The sequence below is a fragment of the Mesoplodon mirus genome (assembly GCF_964341445.2).
Source record: "Mesoplodon mirus genome assembly, chromosome: 4".
NCBI classification, from domain to species: domain Eukaryota; kingdom Metazoa; phylum Chordata; class Mammalia; order Artiodactyla; family Ziphiidae; genus Mesoplodon; species Mesoplodon mirus.
This window is the reverse complement of record NC_138979.1, coordinates 15636902-15659675: the sequence shown is the minus strand read 5'-3', so window position 1 is coordinate 15659675 and position 22774 is coordinate 15636902. Positions and strand designations below refer to the sequence as shown.

The 22774-nt window shown below is 37.5% G+C and overlaps 1 protein-coding gene across 1 annotated transcript in view; it reads left to right on the top strand.

The window, feature by feature from the left end:
- The window catches only part of MALRD1 (MAM and LDL receptor class A domain containing 1), a gene marked incomplete at both ends in the record, with an annotated part of 598196 nt that overhangs the window by 478498 nt on the left and 96924 nt on the right, over window positions 1-22774 (top strand). The window contains one exon of the mRNA XM_082619568.1: window positions 13674-13937. Coding sequence (XP_082475694.1) covers window positions 13674-13937 — 264 coding nt within the window. The remainder of the gene's footprint in view (window positions 1-13673; window positions 13938-22774) is intronic.

Here is a 22774-nt window from a genome sequence, read left to right as displayed (position 1 = left end):
CTCTTGTTCTCTGGAAATCACATGATGCAGGACTCAAGCCAGGTCACTAGGCTGCCTCAGGGACCATGGTCAGATTGAAGCCAGCAGGCCTGTAACTGGGAGCACACACAGTGCTCCTCCTGGTTGCTGAGGGAGCAGGAACTGAACCGTGGCAGAGCAGGGTTGGAACTAAGTCACAGTACAGCTCCAGGGTCCACAGCCAGGACTGACGTCAGCGGGCCTGCTTCCAGGGGCACAAATGTGTGTAGGCAGGACTAACTCCTGGAATGCAGTAGAGCAGGTCTGGAACTGGGTCATAGGACTGCTGCAGGATCTGCAGTCAAGTCCAAGGTCAGCCGGCCTCTTAATGGGGCACAGACAGGCATGGTTCCTCCCACACCTCTTGACAGGTTGGGCTGGTTGTAGAACTGTGGCCAAGCATGGCTGTAGCTGAGTCCACTGAGAAATGGGGCTACTTTTGGTCTGTATCCAGGACCACTTTCAGTGAACCTGCCACCAGAGCATGGGCCTCCCTTCTCAAAGCAGCTTTTCCTGGTCTTGGGCTTCACCAGAGTTTCACAACTCCTGCCAGGATCCTAAAGCTCCCACGAAGGCACTTTTGTCCATGGATGGCTGCTAGTTTGTTGTTTGGGGTTGGAGGGATGTGAGCTAGGGACCTCCTATTCTACCATCTTTCTGATGTCACTCTCCTCACACGGAATTTTTAAAGGTTTTTTAAAAAGAAAAAGATAGTAATTATATATTTATGCCTCTGAAACGTTTGGTAAAAATGGTCTTTTAAGTGTTAGCACTTAACAAGGAAAACTTCATTTCCTAGTAATGCTCTATAAAGGAAGCATTATTATCACATAAAATTTAAAACTGATCAAATTTCAATGAAGTTCTCTCCAAATATTCTATTTTTATTGAATGAAAATGCCCAGGATGGGACACAATTTTCCAATGGAATATAGTTGTAAAAAAATGTTAAAATTCAGATGGTACAGGGCCTTCTACAATGAATATTTGTTGAACAAAGCAAGAGAAAGATTAGATAAATGTTTCCAGTATTCATCTATGTGTGTCCTTCTTCATTCAGCTCTCAGAGAATGTGAAAAACTCTCTACCATCAAAACTATTGAATACTTGCTGCTTCCATCTTTCCTTAATTAGCTCAATCTCGATTCAAGTGAACTAAGCAGGCTAAATTAACTTAGATAATATTCTCCAAATCTATAATAAGACATCCAGATTTTTACATTTAGCATATTACATTTTCTGATGTCCAGATTAACATCCTAAGATTAAAAGCAGCATCCTAAATTTTAAAACTCTCAACTTCATTTCAACCTCATATTAGGTTTTTTGGTTGTTTTGACCATTCTCCCCACACACCCCCAATAAGATACACTCTCCCATAATATGAAGGGATGTAGAACTACAGCATTTGTCACCATAAGTTACCTGTAGTTTTCTTTCCATTTAGAAGATTGCCCTATAATGGCGACCCCTCCCCTACTCGACAGATCTTTAGTTTCTGCGTTATTACTTCTCTATCCTTCCTTTAATTACTTCTGGTTTCCCAGGGAAACATTTTCTAAATGGAGACATCCTTGATGCAATAAAGCATCTCCAGCAATTCTGAGTCAGCAGAGAAATGCATTTATTTTCATAGAGTCTGGTTTTTTTAACCATGTGAGTTTCCAGGGTGGAAGGTGTTTTCTATTTTGGTTCTATAATTTGAAACAAGAAGGAACACATTTTTCTCCCTGGTGAAGAAACATTTTACAGGGATGGTAGGACATTGCTGCCTTTAAAACTATACAAGACGTTGTACAGTATTTGAAGCAACAGTGCGTGAGAAAGTGTAGCATACTTGAAGATATGATGCATATCTACAGAATTTTTTTCAGGAGTCTCATAAGGGGGCAAATACCAGTAGACACAGCTGGAAGGGGAATGATAGGTAGGAAGCAGATTATTTTGGTGTTCTGGGTTGAATAGTGTCCTTCTTCAAATCCATGGCCTTCCCAGGTCCTCAAAATGTGAGCTTATTTGGAAGTAAGGTCTTTGCAGATGTAATTAAGATGCGAGTTAAGATGAGGTCATACTGGAATAGGGTTGGCCCTTAATATAATATGATTGGTGTCATTCTAAGGAGAGGAGAAGGGACACAGCAACAGACACACAAGAAGAACATCATGTGATGAAGGAGGCAGAGATTGAAGTGATGCATCTCTGAGTAAAGGCATGACAAGGATGGCCAGGAAAACCAGAAGCTAAGAGAAAGGAATGGACTGGGTTCTCCCCTAGAGCCTTCAGAGATAGTGTGTCTCTGTCAGCACCTTGAATTTCAGACTTTTGGCCTGTGCAACTGTGAGAGAATAAATGTCTATCATTTTAAGCCATCCAGTTTTTGGTACTTTGTTATGGCAGCCCTAGGAAACTAATACAACTGGGAACACTGATGTCTACTTTATAACAAAGAACTGGGTTCAAATTGTCATTAAAACATGTACTGCCCATTTGACCCCATTTTTCTTATCCATGAAATGATTATCATCAAGATTTAGGAAATGTGCCTTTCCTGAAAAGAGTTGCAGTAACTAATTTTTAAAAATTTTTATTGGGCCTCCCTGGTGGCGCAGTGGTTGAGAGTCCGCCTGCCGATGCAGGGGATACGGGTTCGTGCCCCGGTCTGGGAGGATCCCATATGCCGCGGAGCGGCTGGGCCCGTGAGCCATGGCTGCTGGGCCTGCGCATCCGGAGCCTGTGCTCCGCAACGGGAGAGGCCACAACAGTGAGAGGCCCGCATACAGCAAAAAGAAAAAAAAAAAAAATTTTTATTGGATGTAGTTGATTAACAGTGTTGTGTTAGCTTCAGGTGTACAGCAAAGTGAATCAGTTATACATATACATATATCCACTCCTTATTTTTTAGATTCTCTTTCCACACAGACCATTATAGAGTACTGAGTAGAGTTCACTGTGCTATACAGCAGGTTCTTATTAGTTATCTATTTTATATATAGTAGTGTATATATGTCAATCCCAGTCTCCTAATTTATCCCTCCCCCCACTTATCCCCTGGTAACCATAAGTTTGTTTTCTACATCCATGACTTTACTTCTGTTTTGTAAAGCATGAACTATTTCAGGCAAAAAAATCCTAAGAATAATTCTGCAACATCTTGTCTTCTACTAATTAACATTACTAATTGAAATGTACTGAGTCTGATGCTCCATTATTTAAATACACAATAAATAACAAGGGATGCTACTATGGATTTTAAATCTAAGAAAACTCCAGTTTTAGGGATTAACTTTATGAACAAACTTTCCAACTAGATTTTTTTGTTAAATTGAAAGAAAATGATCTTCAGGAAGTGAATGCAATTCCAAAGAATAGAAATATTATCCTAGGGCATCCTTTTTTAAATTGACTTGGTAAATATAAAATGACAGCAACTAGCAAGGTGCCAAACGAATAATGAAATTCATAAGGCATTCAAGGGGAATAAGTGGCCACAAGTTCTCCTTGTTTATATTATCACTGCTAAACGACAGTGGCTCTCACGTAATTCTGGAATAGAGATTTTCATTCTTGTTTCACATCTCTGAATCTGAGCAGCAAGTATTACTCTGGAGCATTTCCAGGACAGGTATATTCTCTTGAATGCAAATATTTAAAGATGGAGACATTTGTCTGTTTTCATCATCTTCATCATTTATATCATCTTCAGTGATGTATTCTACATGCCTAGAAGAGTCTTGTTATATAGGAGATACTCAATAAACATGTCCTATGAATAAAGAAATATGTCAAATGAGTAGATGAATAAGTAAAAGTCATCAACTGAATTTATCAACATATGGTACCTCCTTTCACTACCACCAGTGAACTCTGCCTCCAGTCTTATTTTCAAACCCTTGTTTGGGAGGTAAGAGAGACAGAGACAGAGACAAAGAGAGACACAGAGAGAATCCAATAGATTCTGTGTGGCTATATTGAGTGATAGAAAGATGACAACTATACTAAAACTTTGGAGACATGAGTCTAAATCATGACTGTATCACTAAATACTTGTATAATTTTAAGAAACTAATTTAAACTCCTTAGACCATGTTTTGTCATCAGGGAAATGATATAGGCAATCTCTTAAGTCCCTTTCAGGTCTACCGTCTTATGATCATATGGGAGTTGGTTTGTAAAAGAGGATTAGGAAGTCAGAAGGAAGGCATAGAGAATGACATAGAAAAGAAGAGAGTCCAGAGAGAATGAGGAGGGAGGTCAAAGGCATCTAGGGTTATGGCAGAAATGTCATTGCAGGAAGACACAGAAGACTTCTTGCTACTTGCTGTATTTGTGAACTTGAGTAAGTCTGCCCTTCATTTAGTCAAAGTTGAGAATCTACTCTGTGCTGCCCTGTATTTAGATTGGAAGGACATATGTGCCTATAATATTATCACCAGCTCTCCAAGAATTTACAAACTAAGGACATATTGGGATAATGATGCATACGTGGAAGCTTAAAATATTATAAAGTGCATCTGAAACTCTCTCAGCTCTAAAACTATAGTTCTAAGATGATTTCATTTGACTTGAAGGCAGCATCAAGTATATGGAAGTAACTTATTGAGCCATCAATGAATATTCATAAGAAATATTCAGTGGTGTGTTGGTAGACTAGCTCTCAAGGGGGAAAAAATCCCTGATGTGTAGCATTTCCCTATTTCCTTGGTTAAATACCCCAGCATGGTTAATTTCAGGTTGCCAGTATGACCTCACTGAAGGTGTATTTGAGAAGAAAAGCACACAGTCAGCTTTGGTGAAGCAGTACAACAGGCTGCCATACACACACATCAGAGGAAGGAACCTCAGAGTTAATGATGCTCCTTTCCTCCCAGCTGGACAGAGGAGTGAAAACTATGGCTGTGGTCCAGGGCAAAGAATGAGCACATTTACTTCTCATAATGGATGAAGAGGTTGCTAATGAAAACTTATCTCATAATAAGGATATGTGTATCATTTATATGAGTTTATATTTTTTAAAAAGCCTCAAAAACCTCTTGGTTATGAACTATAAAGAGATGTCATCAATTTTTTAGTGCCTTTATCTTTTTCTCAATATCCACTTTGAAACCAGAGATTCTGCCTTCTTTTTTCCCCCTCAGTTCCATTTTACAGCTCAAACTCTACTTCAAGGCCTTCTTATTACTCATCGGAATCCCTGTTATGGCTGCATAACAGATTTATCTAATTTACACACACACACACACACGTAACTACCAACTTAATCTTCTAGTCCCTACTAGAGTGTAAGTTCCAGAAAAGTAGACCTTGCATTTTTCTTATTCACCACGATAACAAAAAGAATTTTTTATTGCAAGCAACAGAACCTGACTCGGGCTAACTTAAAGGCAGAAAAAAAGTTTATTGAAAGAATATTGGATTGCTCCAAAAATTAAATGTAAAACTAAGAATCTCAGACAGAAAAATAAGTGGGAAGTGAGTAAGACTGAGTAAACCAGAGGTTGAAACTACCTAAGTCCACTGCCTATGAATACTTCCTTCAGAGCTGGACTATATACTTTTCTGCCACCATTATGAGTAATCTCTAATCGTCCCTTTGTCACTCCCTCAAAATTAAAGGAGCTGGTTGGAAGCATACTGTTGACCAAGCCCAAATCATATGTCTACACTTCAGAGTCTTGTAAGTTACACTTTCATTTCTAATTTCCACATCAGCCACCTCTGGCTGACAGCCATTCCTCTTCTTTTTTAAAAAAATCATAATCGAGCTTGAATATTCTGCAACCATTTCAACTAATTTACAAAGCTGACCAGAAACAATAAATCTTCTATCTATACTCCAATGGTGAGAGATGAAATAAAACTGAGACTAATCAAAATACATAAATTCATACAAGTTATAAAGAAGAAAAATGTTTAGAGGCTCTCAATTGCCTACTGAATATGTTTCTTATCCTTTGTCGCAGCTCCTGTCTTATCTCTCTGATTCTGGTTATGAAATGATCCCTTAAAATAGGACCTCTTGCCTTTCTCTAGTCATGTCCCATATTCTGTCCTCTCATCTCATTGACTTTAATCTTATTGCTGTCAGGCTGGAGATGCCCTGCCCTTTATCTCCTCTTGTGTAAATCCTTTTTCACTTTCAGGGGCAGAGCAAAAGCCACCTTCTTCATGAATTTATCCTTAATATTCCCAGCAGGAAACCAAACTCTGTTCCAGATTGTTAAGGCCTTAAGTTTGCAGCTCTCCTGTAATATATCTTACATGGTATTTTGTGATATGTGTAGCTTGTTTTCTGTCATTTTCAGTTCCTCTCCATTGAAAAATCTCCATTGTCATTATCTTGTCTTTTAAAGAAAATTTTAGTGAGTATGAGTATCTTTAACTTTAGGTTGATTGATAAAAATATAAATTTGAAATAAGTATATGATATAGAGTAGATATCCATTTTATATCGGAAGAGATATAGCACTGTAGATAAATGATTTAGAACATGGTTTTAACGCATGGGTCATTTTTATAATTTTGATTCAGTTAGTGATTCATGGGCCTAATTTTTATTTTTATTTTTATTTTTTTTTCTATTCTTTTTGCGGTATGCGGGCCTCTCACTGTTGTGGCCTCTCCCGTTGCGGAGCACAGGCTCCGGATGCGCAGGCCCAGCGGCCGTGGCTCACGGGCCCAGCCGCTCCGCGGCATATGGGATCCTCCCAGACCGGGGCACGAACCCGTATCCCCTGCATCGGCAGGCGGACTCTCAACCACTGTGCCACCAGGGAGGCCATGGGCCTAATTTTTAAACAAATAGTGATGCATGTACAAAAAGCTGAATGAAAATGATTATCAGTCAATCCTGATTCGCTTATTGGCTTATAGAATATTATTAGGTTTTAAATCTATTATTGTGAGTCCGAGTCTGTGAAGTCCTCCCAGTTTGTCAAATGATGGGATAATTCCCTTTTATTCCTGGAAGGGACATTAGATTAGAAGGAAAAAACACAAGAACTGGAAAATGGCATTAAAAGCTAATACCAAGCAGGCTTATGGGAGTAAGATCTGGATTCCCTCTTAACTACATTTGGTGGAGCTTGTCTGTTATACTGTGAGGTGGTTCTTATTGGATTTCCTGCTGATCTTCAGGCTGGAAGGAATTTTATTGAATTAGGGGGAAGAAATCTAAATGACAACCATGGAAAAATCAGTCCCAGTAGGAACCATACTCCATTAGCCTGGGTTTGACAAGTTCCTCATATTGAATGTGAAGATAAACCACAGTTCACTGTCCCAACACTGTCTTAAAGGTGAATGCTTTTATATGAACAATGATGTTTACCACATAATCATATATATTTATGTATCCATAGTATATAAATATATATGTATATTTAAAACAAAATATGGTATGGTGAGTTAGTCATTTGTCTACCATATAGTCATTTTTGAAAATTATCATAACCTTTGCTGACTCTTTTCTTTTTACTTGGAAATATTCAGCAGGCCAGTGTTTTACCAGACCAAGTGTGTCTGACGGATTCTGGGAGTTTTTCAATAGCCAAGGTCAATCTGGGCCTGTTTTGTTCTCTTGGGCTATTAAAGTCTGCTTCTATTATGGGTTTCCTGATTCCCTGGAACACATATGTTGTTATCTGGAAAACATTCAGACTTTATGAAAACAAGCTTGTTTGTTCGTTGCCTAAGAAATAAAATAAGAAAGTGACACTGCTTCACTAAAAAAAATCTGTTTTAAGAAAAGTTTTTTTTTTTTCATTGAAAACAAGTGACTTCAACAGAATGACCAGTTTTTCTGAGAGCATCTTATTGGCATATGAGAACATTTTACCTAGAAAAGGCCAGTTACTCTTTGTGGAAATAGTTGGAAATGGGAAAATAGAAAACAAAAAACAAGTTTCTTGGCTTAACAAAGAGTAAATAAATAGGTTTATATGTATGAGTTATCATTTTCACTAATATAAACTTGGTCAAAATAGAAAGCATGAGTTTAGAGAAATAACCAGTTTTTGATAAAAAGGGGTCTAAAGGAATGACAGGCCCATGGTTGGTCTTCTCTGCCCGATGGAGCAGATGATTGATCAATTAAGAGGTCAGTTCAAGTGCTAAAATATCCAGATCTTGCATTTTGCCCTTTCTGCTCTTTCTGATTACAATGTAATTAAGGTAATGTTAGCTGGGTATGCCTCATGTAGGATTTCATATGGGGCAATATTACCCAACACACATTAAAGTAATCATTTTCTTTATCTTCTCAATAAATCAATTTTTTTATTATTAAGCAATGAATGAACTACTATTTCTAGTAGTTCTTTTTGACTTCAAGTGTATTTTTCTTTTTTTCAATTTTTATTGGAGTATAGTTGATTTACAGTGTTGTGTTAGTTTCAGCTATACAGCTGTACATTTTAAATTATTTTATTAGAAAGGCAGAAATTAGTCTTAAAATTATGTGGTTTTAAAAGTAAAACTAATTCAATCATGTAGAACACTCCAAACTTTAGGTAAAGCTACTTATTCATATTCCTCAGAAGTTAATATGAAGTTAAACATAGTTGTATATATTTGTGTTTAGTGCCAATGCCCTGTTAACTGGAAGTTATGGGTTATCACAGCCACTTTCTCTAGTTTCTCTTTCATCGAGGCAGTCGAGACAATACAGCTGGGAGATCTCTGAGAGACCACCACGTCTAACTCCTGAGTGGTCTTCTCTACTGCCCACCTCGATATCTTCATCTCAGTACCTGCCTCTCTCTCCTTTCACTTGCCTGAGACATGTAAAACAGGTGTCCCCAAAGTGTACTTGAAATTCGGCAATATTCTCTCACAGACAGATTGCCTAAGACTCTTAGATTTCCTTCAATTGTGTATATTTGTGGTGTGTGATGAAGAGACAGCTTCCCACTCTCCATCTCAAGCCTTCTACACTGAGACAAAGATGTAATCTTAGGCGCCAAAACACCCACTCATGATATCTGTAAGTGAAAACCTTCCCACTCACAGGAATGACAACAGCGTTCTCCTTCCTGCCCCATCCCAGCCGGCAAAGAGTACAATACAGTCATAATGGAAACAGTCATGATTTCCTCTGCAATTTTAGGCTTTATTGGGAGAATACAGGTGAGGCTGAGTCAGGAGTTAGGTCACTGAATAACCACAGGACAGTGGACCTTAATCTGGTAAGGACAGCAGACCACCCTGTGAGGCATTGGAGAACCAGTTTTGAACAGGATTCTTCCTTTAGGAAATGTATTTTGGAAGCAATGTGAAGCAGGAATTAAAAGGGGAATTATTTAATAATATTGGCCCTAAAATAGAAGTTAAGAGTTTAACATTCGGGGAATTCTTTGACTATTAAATAAAGTTCAGTTAATATGGAATAGAGCTATCAGTGAACAATAGCATTAAATTAAGTCAAGTACATAACCTGGCCCAACATTGCATATAAAAGAGGCCATACCAGCACAGATATGTCAGACCAGGAAATATAGTGTAGGGCCATCTGGAGATGATAAAAGAGGAATGTATCTCTTATCCTCTGGGGTATCTCTGGGTTCCAGGCCTCATGACAAGAAAGAAATGACCAGCAACTGCTCTAACATTTCATATTTTTGTATATGTTTCCACATTCATGTATGTTTTAGATTATTTAAGGTTATATGAAGGCAGAAAATTCTTCATTTATACAATTTCAGACATTTGCAGTGGTATCACTATTCAGAGTTAGGAAGGAATTCACTATCATTGTGGCAAATATTGATGCTGAGTAACAATGATAACTCTTTGGGGACCTCTTAGTATTTCTGCTTCTTCAGCTCTTGATTTTCCCTAGCACAGAAAATATACTCTTGATTTTCTTTCGAGTCTGCAGCCTCTGTGTGTTGGGGGAGAGAACGAGCTCCATCACAGCTTCATGTTGCAGGTAACCCAACATCCACTGCCCTGTGTCTCTCCTCCACCCTTTCCATCACTAGTGAAGATCTTGGGCTAGAATGTAGATTCTGAGGGATATTGGTGCTGAGATTCACACACACACACATTTTATTTTTTAAAACAGTTTTCAGTTCACAGCAAAATTAGGTGTAAATTACAGAGAGTTTGGGTATACCTGCCTCCCCCATAATCAACCTTCCAGCACCATAATGTTATGTTTGTTACAGCTCACTAATCAACATTGACACATCCCTGTCACCCAAAGCCCATAGTCTATATTAGCATTCACTCTTGGTATTATAATTTCTGTGAGTTTTGACAAATGTATAATGGCATGTCTTAATTTGTTCAGAATGCTGTAACGGCATATCATAGACTTGGATGCCTACAAACAACAAATATTTCTTTCTCATAGTTTTGGAGGCTAGAAAGTCCAAGACGAATATGCTGGCAGATTTGGTGTCTGGTGCAAAACTATTTCCTAAACAGTACCTTCTTTCTGGGTCCTCACAAAGTGGAAAGGGCAAGGGCCAGTTTTAATAAGAGCACTAATTGCATTCATGAGGGCTTTACTCTCATGACCTAATCAGCTCCCAAAACCCCACCTCCAAATGTCATCACATTGGGAATTATGTCTCAACATAGGAAATTTGGGGGGGATGTAAACATTCAGTCTGTGCCATGGCATGTATCCACCATTACAGAGCCATAAAGAAGAGTTTTACAGCTCTAAACAACCCCCCCCCCCGCCTTGTTCCTCCCTTCTTTTCTACCATCTCTGGGTAACCAACGACCATTTTACAGTATCCACTGTTCTGCCTTTTCCAGAATATCATATAGCTGGAGTCAGACAATATGTAGGCTTTTAAGATTGACTGTTTTCACTTAGTAATATGCATTTAAGGTGGTGCTAACCTTTTTCAGGTTATAAAAGAGAATAATTAATATTGTTCATTTTTTATAGAATTATATGAGAAAGACATTAACTGTCTTAATTAGGTAACTCCCTGGGTGATACCCAAGAATAAACACGTTAATATTAAAATTTTAGGGAAACCTTAACTTCTCAAAGAGGGTATGCAGTAGAAGGCATTCAATTCAGAAGATATACATAGTACATCTTCCAAGAGTATTCATTTTATTTGAATTCCTGGAGGAAGTCTTTTATAGTGAAAAGGCTTGAATGTCCTATGTCGTAGAATGTAGAATTTTCATCAGATAAAACAAGAGACTTAAAAGAAATGTTGAGCTTATGGAGAACTACTTCTGGCTAAGGGTCTATCTAGACTCCCTTTAGGGGTGCAAGTTCAAGTTCCTCTTGCATCAAAAGTATTTCCACAGAAAAATTTGAGAAGTGATTCGACAGTGTGGGGAGGGCGTTTAATTTAAAACAAGATGCATTTTGGTGGTGGGATAGTATCTTAGCTTCCCAGGGAAGTGAACTCTGAGGCCCTGATTCCTACGCAAAAGGTTTATTGGAAATTCTCCCAGGAACAACCCCTGTGAAGTGAAGGAAGCAGGGCTGGGCAGAGGGAGGGTTGAACTCTGATACAGGTGCCATAGGGGGTCTCAGGCTGATGCCATGGGGAGCTCGGGAGCTGCACTGGTCCCAAACTGATGCATAGGGGCTGGACCATCTTATCCCCAATTTGCCAATGAAGGGAGCCGATCCTGGGAGGCTGTGTGACTTTAGAGGGAAAATCCTAGAGGTAGACTCAGCTGTGAGCTGTCATCTGGTAACCTCCCAGCAGCTGGGGGCATGAGGGCCTTGATAGAAAACTCCAGACATTGCAAGACAGAATCCACTACAGACAATAAAGCCCACCAGGTTTCTTGTAAAGAAGGACCTAGAAAAAGTGAGTTTCAATATCTTTTGATATAAATGATTCTAGAATTTAACAGAATTGCTGCCTCCAAATAAAAGAGAGAACTTTACTTTGCATATCTGATGTAAGCAAAAATACAAAGGAACACACACATGCAACTCATTTTGAATAAGGCGAGAAGCTTGTCTTGAAATAGAGAAAATTATTCCCTTGTGTTTTGTCACAAAAGATTGGTACCTTAGCTTAGCTAAGTAATAGGTGTATCACTAAGGTTGGTTCTAGATTTTCATCACATGCAAAACGTTTATTCAGCCTTTTCAACCTACAGTTGAGGTTCAACCTTGAGGTGAGTATATAAAGATGAAAGTTGAGTCCATAAAATATTTGAGAAAAAAATGAAAGTAAGGATGTCTGCCCTATATTCAATGTGAGATTAATAAAAAGAATGAAGAGAAACTATTTGACCATGGTTAAATAGTTAAATGTCAAAAGATATATATATATGTTATACTTATAAATTTATAAAAATTGAAATCCAATTTACTTTCTAAGTTTGAATTCAGAATGTTTCCATTGGAACACTGCAGTTGTATGCACTGCTATGACTTAGGTAGTTAAATAAGAACATGACACAAACGTCTCAAAGTCATACATTTATCCCTCTCCTACTTAAATATGCTTAATTCCATGAACAAAGATTGTCTTATATACATGACTTTCATCACGGAGTTTGAATTTAAATATATTCTAGATATGTCACCACTACTGAGTGAGTGGTAAGGGAGAGTAACTTTTAAATTTCATTTCTAAAATGAATTCACACCACCATCCTTATGTATAAAACAAATCATTTTTATATTATCCATAAATAATAGTAGTTTTAAAATGTAAAAAACACAAAATAAGGTATTCCTGAACTGGTCCCCACTACTTTCGATTTTCTTTTCCCTTAAAATATTGATGAGCCCGTCAACATCTGTCCCAGAGATGATACGAAGTATAAGAACTGTTCCACTAATAATGTTCCAGCAAATTAGTGCAATCCTGTATGTTCACAGATATCCCCTGACCTCTAGAAACAGCAGCAAGTCAACACTCTTTGCTCATGCTTTAAGTGATGACTTAAACCATTGCTATGGAATAGTTTCACATGATAAAAGCTCATTAAATTTACATCATGTCTTTGGATGCTAAAAATTTATGAGCCTCAGTATCCTCATCTATAAAATGGGTTGGTTGGGTGTGAATCACATTATCTTGAAGATTCTCACTAGTGTAATATCTTAGCTTAAACTATGATTGCATCTGCACTTTAGATATGGCTACACATATCTGCACTTTTTAGACCTTTGAAATGTGATCATGACTCAAGGGCAAAGAGCAGTGTGACAAAGCCGTAGCAGACCTCAGTTCTGTGATTCCGTCCTCCCCAAGTTCTCAGGAGCCAAATTCCCCTAGCTGAGGCCACTAAGAAACAGTTACTAAACTGTATACTGATATAATGACATAATGCCAATTTACTTAAATTTTAAAATTGCGATTGCAACTTTTCAAAGTGCCTAACTTACTGTATAAAAGTATCTTTACTCCTCAAGGAAAATCTGATGGTCAAATTTAAGAGCATGAATCAAAATTTCTTCTTTAATTTGAAAGTGTCATTTTTTCACAGTAATGATGCCCTTTATATAAATGTTTCTGAGGTTAAGATAAGGTGTATTCTCTAATCATGTTGGCCTGTTTTGTTAGAGTTCATATTACTCCTAATAGAAAATTGATTTACTTAAATTAGCTAAATGTTTCATGTTTATGCGAGAATGAGAGTATCCTATAATGTTTCAACACTAGACAGAGAGATACCTCCCCTCATGTGAAAATGACTCGCTCTCTTTTTAGGTCCTGTCACAATACAGCCGTCACCGTGTGAAGCTGATCAGTTTTCTTGTGCCTACACACTCCAGTGTGTGCCCCTCTCAGGGAAGTGTAATGGACAGGAAGACTGCATAGATGGATCTGATGAAATGGATTGTTCTCTCAGCCCCCCTCCTCAGCTCTGTGGTCAGATGAAGTTCCAGTGCTCTACCAACGAGTGTATCCCATCCTTTCTGCTATGTGATGGAGTGCCTGACTGTCACTTTAATGAAGACGAATCCGGCTGCTGTGAGTTATTTTCATTCACTCAGTGTGCCAGGGGAGAAATGCTGGTTGGAAATGATAGAGAGAACATGACAGATAAAGTTCTCTAGAGTGTTACCATGATCGTATCATAAGTAACATAGTTGCTTGTGTTATACTGCTAAACAAAGCATATTGTCTTTGCTTAGCATTTCTGGAAACATTTTGTTGGTAGTCACACTAATCTCCGTTAAATGTGTGTGATTTCCTTTTTTATTTACAACTGGGTCATTCACGTAGGGGATGCTCTTATGTATCTATTATCTTTTTAACAAATGTTTGTGGGAATGGTTTGAAGACATGTAATTATAATTTCTTCCCACCATAAATGTTCATGAAGATGGCTCGAGCAAATGGGCAAATATCCATTGTAGTAAATAGATGTAGCGAGGGGAAGGACCTGGACCTGGGTAGATGTTATATCATTAGAGTTAATGCAGATGGGGGTCCGCCTGCCAGTGTGGGGGACGTGGGTTCGGGCCCTGGTCCAGGAGGATCCCGCATGCCGCCGAGCGGCTTGGCCCATGCGCCGTGGCGGCTGAGCCTGTGCTCTGGAGCCTGCCAGCCACAGCTGCAGAGCCTGCGTGCCACAGCTGCAGAGCCTGCGTGCCACAGCTGCTGGGGCCCATGCGCCTGGAGCCCGTGCTCCATGGCAGGGGTGTTCGCCGCGGTCGGGGGCGCCATAGCGCAGTGGCGGAGACTCAGCGCAGCCAAAGATAAAAAAAAAAAAAACAAAAAACAAAAAACGGAAAGAGTTAATGCAGAAGTAAATCTGTGGGACATTAGGGTTGACCTTATCACTTACTACCTGTACAATCTGGGCAACATTATTTGAGTCAGTCTTACCATCCATGTAATACCTAACTTACAGGGCTGTGAAGATTTGAGAGAATGCGTGTAAAATTCCCAGTCCTGCATCCGTCAACTTCTGTCTTTATTATAATTAGTCTATGTCAGATAGGGAAGGAAGAGTGTTAATTAAGTAATTATAAAAATTACACAAATTTTTAAGGTGAGCACATAATCATGGTGGAGTCAAAGCATCACTAACATTTTATTTAATTCCTTGTTTGCTTGGTTTCACATTATAACATACTGTATTTGGGCTGCAATGATAGAGCTCCATAAACCCTATGTTAGTGGCCACTTTTTTTTTGCGGGGGGGAGCAGTAAAGTTTGGAAGGTAACTGTAAGAGGGGGATATTGGGAGAAATAGAAGGGTATTTCAGTGCCCTGTTTTGTGTGGGCATCCAGAATTATGATAACTACTGGAAAAGATGTGAAGATGAATAAAGGAAAAGGAAGATGACTTTTGGATTTTTGAAGGTTCTAGCCTTAAATCAGTGAATTTCTTTTGCTGGTTTAGGTTTGGAGATTGGCTTTCTATCTCCCTGTTATTTCCTACATGTATATTCTTTCTATAATAAAGCCAATTTGTGAGGTCTTATAATATTTTCTTAGGAGCAAGTTAAATAAATGGAGGTGAATGAGGAAGAGGAAGCCAGGTTACTTATCCCTGTTCCCATCAAGGCTCTAATGGAATTTGGCTGATAGACATCAGATTAAGTTCAATATAGTCATATAGTATTTGATTTCAAATAACAATGCTATTTAAAGAGAAGCTTAGGAAGGTACTGTATCCTTATACTTTTAGACATATGTTGGAAAGTTGGTGTTTGATGAGATAGCAATATGTGAAATTCTGCTTCTAAGGGGAAATAAGTCCACATTAGGAATAGACGGCATTGTAAAAGAATTGCTTCTCTCCATGTCCAAAATATTTATTGAGGTGGGACTCTGTAGGGAAAAATGCATGAAAATAAACCATGGACAAAATGCTAGAGCAAAATTACAGAATAAAGACAACTGATGGTGACAATTTACCAAACAATTGAAAGCATAACAGTTTTTTTTCCCTCCCTCTGGGCTCACCTATTTATTTAGAATGGTATTTTATAAACTCTCCTTCCTTCCTTCCTTCATTCATTCATTCATTCACAAATCTTCATTAAGGATGTAATTTATGCCACATGTTGTATTGGACATTGATGATCCAGATGGACATGACATAGTACAAGCTCAGGTTGTTAGATACATTACATATTAGTGAAGGAGATTAGTGCTAGTTGGAATACCATGTGATAAGTTCTGTGACAGAGATAAAAACAGTGTTATTGAATAACATAGGGTACTCCCTAACTATGGTGCTAGGGAGTCTATAAATTTTAACAAGAAAAATGATTGCAGAGACAAATTTGGAAAGACAGGTAGTCATTAGGCAAGTAGAGATGCTTGATTCCAGTGGAGAATGTTCCAAGAATAGAGAAAAAGTTGTTTGATTGAAACATATTTCATGTAACTAGAGTAGAGTTTGTGGTGCAGGGACTTTTGCAGAAATAGGTTGGGAGAGATAAGCAGGGTCTAGGTCTTGAAGAGTCCACCCCATCATGCCAGGAAGAAGTGTTTAAGTAGTACATGGAATGGATTGCAGTGAGGATGTGGGACTGGTTAGGAGATGTTACAGTGGAAATATAAAGGGATTGAGTAGATTAATAGCATGAGGTAAGATTATGAATAGATTTAAGAGACATTCAAGTGAAGAGGAGGAGAAAGTAATCAAAAATAGTTTCCAAGTTTCTGATGTGGGCAACAAGATGGCTAATCAGCCATTCCTTGAGCTGGGAAAAATAGGAGAAGGACCTCTTAGGGTAAGAATGTGGCTTCATTTTTAAACATGTTGTATTTATGGTATCTGTGGCACATCCATATGAAACGTTCAGGATGCGTTTATAAATGGATGTCTGGAGTTCAGGAATGAGCTAAAGGAAGATATATAAAGATACATAGCTATCAGCATACGATGATTCGAGCTGCAGATATAGATGAGATAATGGAGAGAGGAAAAAGCTAAGGTGGCAGACAGAATCCTAAGGAACACCTAAAGGACAGTTAAGAAAAACCAAACATCGAAAGACACAAAGATGTGGTCATAGACATAGGAGGGCAACCAAAAGAGAGTGATGATCTTAAATTAAAGGTAGAAAGCCTACATATCAGAGAGTATTCAAAGGTTCAAATGTTTCTGAGAGATCATGTAAGATTAGGGCTAAAATATACAGACTGGGAAAGAGCAAAAATGGTTGCTGGTGGTCTTGGAGCAAGAACATGCTTGGAGTGGTAGGGCAGAATTGTGATGTCAGTCTTTTGTGGAGAAGATGGGAAATGGCAGAGGGAAACCGGCTACAGAAAACTTCAAGAAGTTGGCATTTTGAGTGGGGTATAGGATAAAATAAGAGGTTTGGTTCTTTGGTTTGTTTGTTTTGTGAGGCTTGCACATATTTAAATGTTGTAGGAATAGAATTCTGAGAAGTTTGCAATTTTATGCAGGAAAATCGATAGCAATTGATATTTGAAAGCCTTTTATTCTTGCATAAATACATGTTTAGTAATCAGAATGCTTAAACAAAGCATGTGATAAGTCCAAATTTAAAAATAATTCATATTTAATGTCTTTCCACTGGAAACAGGTTTTTTTTATAAACTGAAGTGATACTTTACCAAAAATATTTCCTTTCCCTAAAATAAATGGAAAAATAAGTATGGTTTAATTATATAGGAAAATAACACAAAACCAGGAACATTCTTCTCATTGATATTCCTCTGATAGCAATTTATTCATCAAGAAGATTTTGATTTCATCAGATGTATCCTAGCAAGAAATAGATGGCACATTGATATTGTATAATTTGAGATTGTTTTAATAAAGGGATTATTTATTAGGGAAATAATATGCATAAGGAAACCATAAGGAATAGTAACAGTGGGGCCTTTTATCATCCATAGAACAAAGGATGTGAGAGGAGGGAACAGTTGCCTGAATCTAGAGTCAAGGAGAGCTACTTGATAAAAGGAGTGGCATTTGGTTATGGAGCTGCTAACCAGTGGTAACCTCATAGTCTCTTCTCTCTGCATCAGCCCCTTGCTGGTGCTACCTATCAACCAAACCCAACCAAAGCTAGAAGGCAAAGAATCACGTTGATGTATCCTTAGAGTCCAACCTGCCAGGGCTCAGAGCAGGGAGAGAAGATGGAGAATGGCTCAGGAGAGGCACATTATCCATCAATAATAGAGATAATGGGAAAAACAGATGGAGAAGTGGATAGTTTTCCTATTATCTAACTTTATGTTCCAGTAGTAGTCAATACGTCTTATCAAGTTGAGTGTCACTTCTGAAGATTGGGAATGGATCATGCTCCTAAGACTTGTGGATCAGCCTTTATCATCAACAGTTTTATTATTGGGCTTTCAATTTGTTAGCTATGATCTCAGCGTCCTTTGGTGCTTCTCTATCACACTGTAAAGATGATCCTCTGCATTTGACAGCTTCTAACAAGAGTGTTCCTCAGTTTACTCAACATTAAAATCATAGAGATTAAGTCTTTTTTACAGAGGTATTGGAGAATTAAATGAATTAATATGGTAAAATGCATAATACAAATGTAATACATTATTATCCTTTCCACTTTAAATTATATTTATAGTTTTATTAAAATGATTTAAGCTGCTAAGATATTTCAATAAGAGTAGTGATTGGTTTTAGTTCAGGGATAGAATACATATCCATCCTACTCCATGCTACGTGTGTGTCTGCCTTGAAGGGCTTGTAGCCTTTATTCCCATGGCCAAGATCATAGTTTCTTTGCTGTTAGAAACCTTAATCTGCTACATACATGAGTTTCATTTTAGTAGTAAATGGATATACACCCGTAGTCATACATGCCTTACTTTTTTGTATATTTCTTATACAGCAACTATAATCTTCAAAAGGGATTTTGCTTTATGGAAGTAACTCCAATGAGCCATTCATGAATTGTTTATCTTTAATGTATCATCTACCTGAGTGAATGAGCTAAAAGCCATAAAATTCTCTGTGTTACTTAGCTTATTTCAATTAGAAAGAGTATGAACCTCTAGGATGATGACAGATTGAAATAAGTATTTTTATATACATTAAACCACAATGTTTGAAAGAGAATGTGGCAAAAGTAGGTACTGTCCAGGGTAACATTTTGAAACCTGAGCTTCCTATAAATTTTATTTATAACTTATTTAGACTAATTTTGGAAAATGTTTTTGTTGTGTATGTGTTAATAATGGAGGATAAAAAGAAACGAATGATTCCATTTGCTTTGCTGCATTCAGTCCTTTGCTGTATAGGTGTCAATAAGTATTCATTGCATACATAATTTATTTTCAACCCACTTTTGAAAGGAAATTAATAAATACTAACTTTAATGTTATACAATTTAAAATGCCACAGAAACTAAGATTTTAGTTTCAAATTTCATAAAGTGAAAGGCCAATTTTTAACTATGTAAACTAAACTTTCAATAAAAAGGAAAAAGTAAAGCTTTCTACAAATGAAACCATTTATTTTCTTAGATAATTTTTATGTGTCTCAATGCTGTTTGGGCCATAGGTGAGCATTTATACTGCTTACAAGTTAGAACTCTTCATTGTACAGTCAACTTGAAAATAAGCTCTCAGTCACACTGGAAATTAGGTTAAGGAATATGGATTGGATTAGTTTTTCTGAGAGAAGAAGGGTCCAAAATAATGCTTTACAAGTAGATGAGTATCTATCATCTTTGTATACAAATTTTGACACATTATATTGTTTAAAACCATAAAACTATTATCTTGTATGGTCCCTCAGCTCCTTGCAATGAAAAACAATGATAAGAAAATATGTATACATACACATACATGGATATATTGAGGCATGTATATATTCACAGTTTCATTTTTTACAAACATCTCTTCATCTTATAAGAGTTGGAAAATTATTCTATTTCTTAGTTTACTTGGTTTGGAATATTATTTATCTTGTTGATGTATTACATATCCTAAAATTATGTCACCCTTTGGAAAAGCTTAAAGATCATCTCTTCTCCTGGCACCTTAGCCATTTCTACAATCCGGTTTCAGCCTCATTTTTTAGATTTGTCTGTCCTACTCTTCACACAAACTCCCCAGTCCAAGGCAAACTGCTTTTACTCACTGTTCTAGTATCAAACTTATTGATTCCCAATCTGTAGACTTGATCCCCACTCTGCTAAATGGCTATTCTCTAGAAACATTAAAATTTAAAACATATCTCAAGACTCTATTCTTACTTTCACCCTTTACAGACTTCCCTATACTAAAGGAATCTCTTATTTTTCTCATACTTATCTATACCAATGCTTTTCTAACTAAGTCTGGCTGTATGACATTTCTCTTATTATTATTTTGAACCATTAATCATTTTTGTGTTGTTATCTTGCTTTTGTTGCTGTATATGTTTTGGTTACTGTTTTTAAAAATTTCTCTCCTGCACTCACCAGTGGAAGTGCTAAGCATAATGTCTTACTTATAGTGGCACCTCAATAATATTTATAGGTGTGAATTAATGTTCTAGCAGGAAGAATTTTTAGTCAATGGAAATACATACTCTTTTTTTTTTAATTTTTATTGGAGTATAGCTGATTTACAATGTTGTGTTAGTTTCAGGTGTACAGCAAAGTGAATCAGTTATACATATACATATATCCACTCTTTTTTTAGATTCTTTTCCCATATAGGTCACTATAGATTATTGAGTAGAGTTCCCTGTGCTGTACAGTAGGTTCCTATTAGTTATCTATTTTATATATAGTAGTGTGTATATGTCATCCCAATCTCCCAGTTTATTCCTCCCCCTCCTTATCCTCTGGTAACCATAAGTTTGTTTTCTATATCTGTGACTCTACTTCTGTTTTGTAAATAAGTTCATTTATATCCTTTTTAAAGATTCCACATATAAGCGATATCATATGATATTTGGCTTTCTGTGTCCGACTTACTTCACTCAGTATGACAATCTCTAGGTTCATCCATGTTGCTGCAAATGGCATTATTTTGTTCTTTTTATGGATGAGTAATATTCCACTGTATATATGTACCACATCTTTATCCATTCCTCTGTTGATGGACATTTAGTTTGCTTTCATGTCCTGGGTATTGTAAATAGTGCTGCAATGTACTTTGGGGTGCCTTAAAAAAACATTTTTATGTTCCACTTGACAATAAATTTTGATAGGCAGTTCTGAAACTGAACTTTGTCAGTAACCTATGATAACTCAAATAAACAACTCCTTCCAGCCCATAAATATACTTTAAAAAAAGAAAAATTTGGGGCTTCCCTGGTGGCGCAGTGGTTGAGAGTCTGCCTGCCGATGCAGGGGACGTGGGTTCATGCCCCGTACTGGGAAGATCCTCCATGCCGCGGAGCGGCTGGGCCCGTGAGCCATGGCCGCTGGGCCTGCGCGTCCGGAGCCTGTGCTCCGCAGAGGGAGAGGCCACAGCAGTGAGAGGCCCGCGTACTGCAAAAAAAAAAAAAAGAGCAAGAAAAATTTGTGACCGAACTGACAAAATCTGTGCAAGACCCATGCATGGGGATATTTACTCCTGAGTCTTCTAAACTATCAATTTAGCTTGAGAAATGTGAACTTAATTGTCTTTATTCTAGTAGAAGTAACTTTCCAGATCAATCCTTTTTAAATTTTTGGCAATAGGTTTGGGTTAAAATATTCAAATAAGATATTGTATATGAAACCATTAAGTACATCAGAGAGAAGCAGAGATATTCTTGTTGAACTTAGGGTAAGTGCCAGAAAGCCCTGGCTCTTCACTGCTGCCTTCCACATATCTCTGCAGAACCCCAGGGCTCAAAGAAACAGGAATAGAAATGCAGCTTAGATCAATATCATTATTATTTAGTGCTTTTGAAACGATCCAGAAATCCTGACAAGATGGTGCAGTAGGTTCATTCTTTGACACTTTCCCTCTACTCCAAACACATAACAATGCTAGATAGAAGAAATGACCCTAAAAAGGCTCAGGGACATGATTAATATAGGGCTGGAACAAAACTGGAATAGAACCAAGCCTGCTGGTTTGCAGGTTCTGAAGCAAACAGGAGACTGGAGATGCATGATGGTGGCCTGGAATGAAGGGTTCTGGTTTAGCCCTAACTCGTAAAAGGAGTGTAGAACAGTCCACTGCCTTACAGGAAGTTATAATCCTGGAAAGACTAGAGAACAAGAGGGAGGAACACAAGAAAACAGTTACAGAACTAAGGGTAGCATCCAAGAGAAGTCAAGTACTTTGCAGAACTAGATTGCCATTGAACTGTCAGTATCATTGATGGGTTCATTGATAAGGACAATTTTCTGAAACAACCAAAGTCCTATGCACAAGACGTATGCTTGTGCCTTGAAATCAAGCCAACAAGAGACTCTGAAATTAGTAAAATACCTACATCATGTATTGGCAATGCTATAAAGGCACATACTCATATTACCTCGGGCTGCAGTGATCTACATCACTACCTAGATCTAACAGATACCCAGTGACTACCCATGACTTATAACCCAGTTGGAAATGGATGAACATTCAAACAAATTAAAGTCTCTGTTAGTTCAGTTGCACATAATATAGAGATGTTAGGGGAGCAACAGAAGTACAAAGAGATCTGCCTTGATATTAAAGTTGACTCTAGTCTAAAATCAGTTTGGACTATATAGTACATACAGTGCATTTTATACACACATACACGAATAATACTACATAATGCACAACTGGGAGATGATTCTATTGACAAACTTTTTGTGAAGAAAATTTTAATTTAATAAATTTCAATTTAATAAATTGAAGTTTCCTTCACCAAGAACTCTAATATATAGTTTAAATGTAGGGCTAGAAAAATGAGGGGTAAAACAATAAACTGTCTTATTATTTTA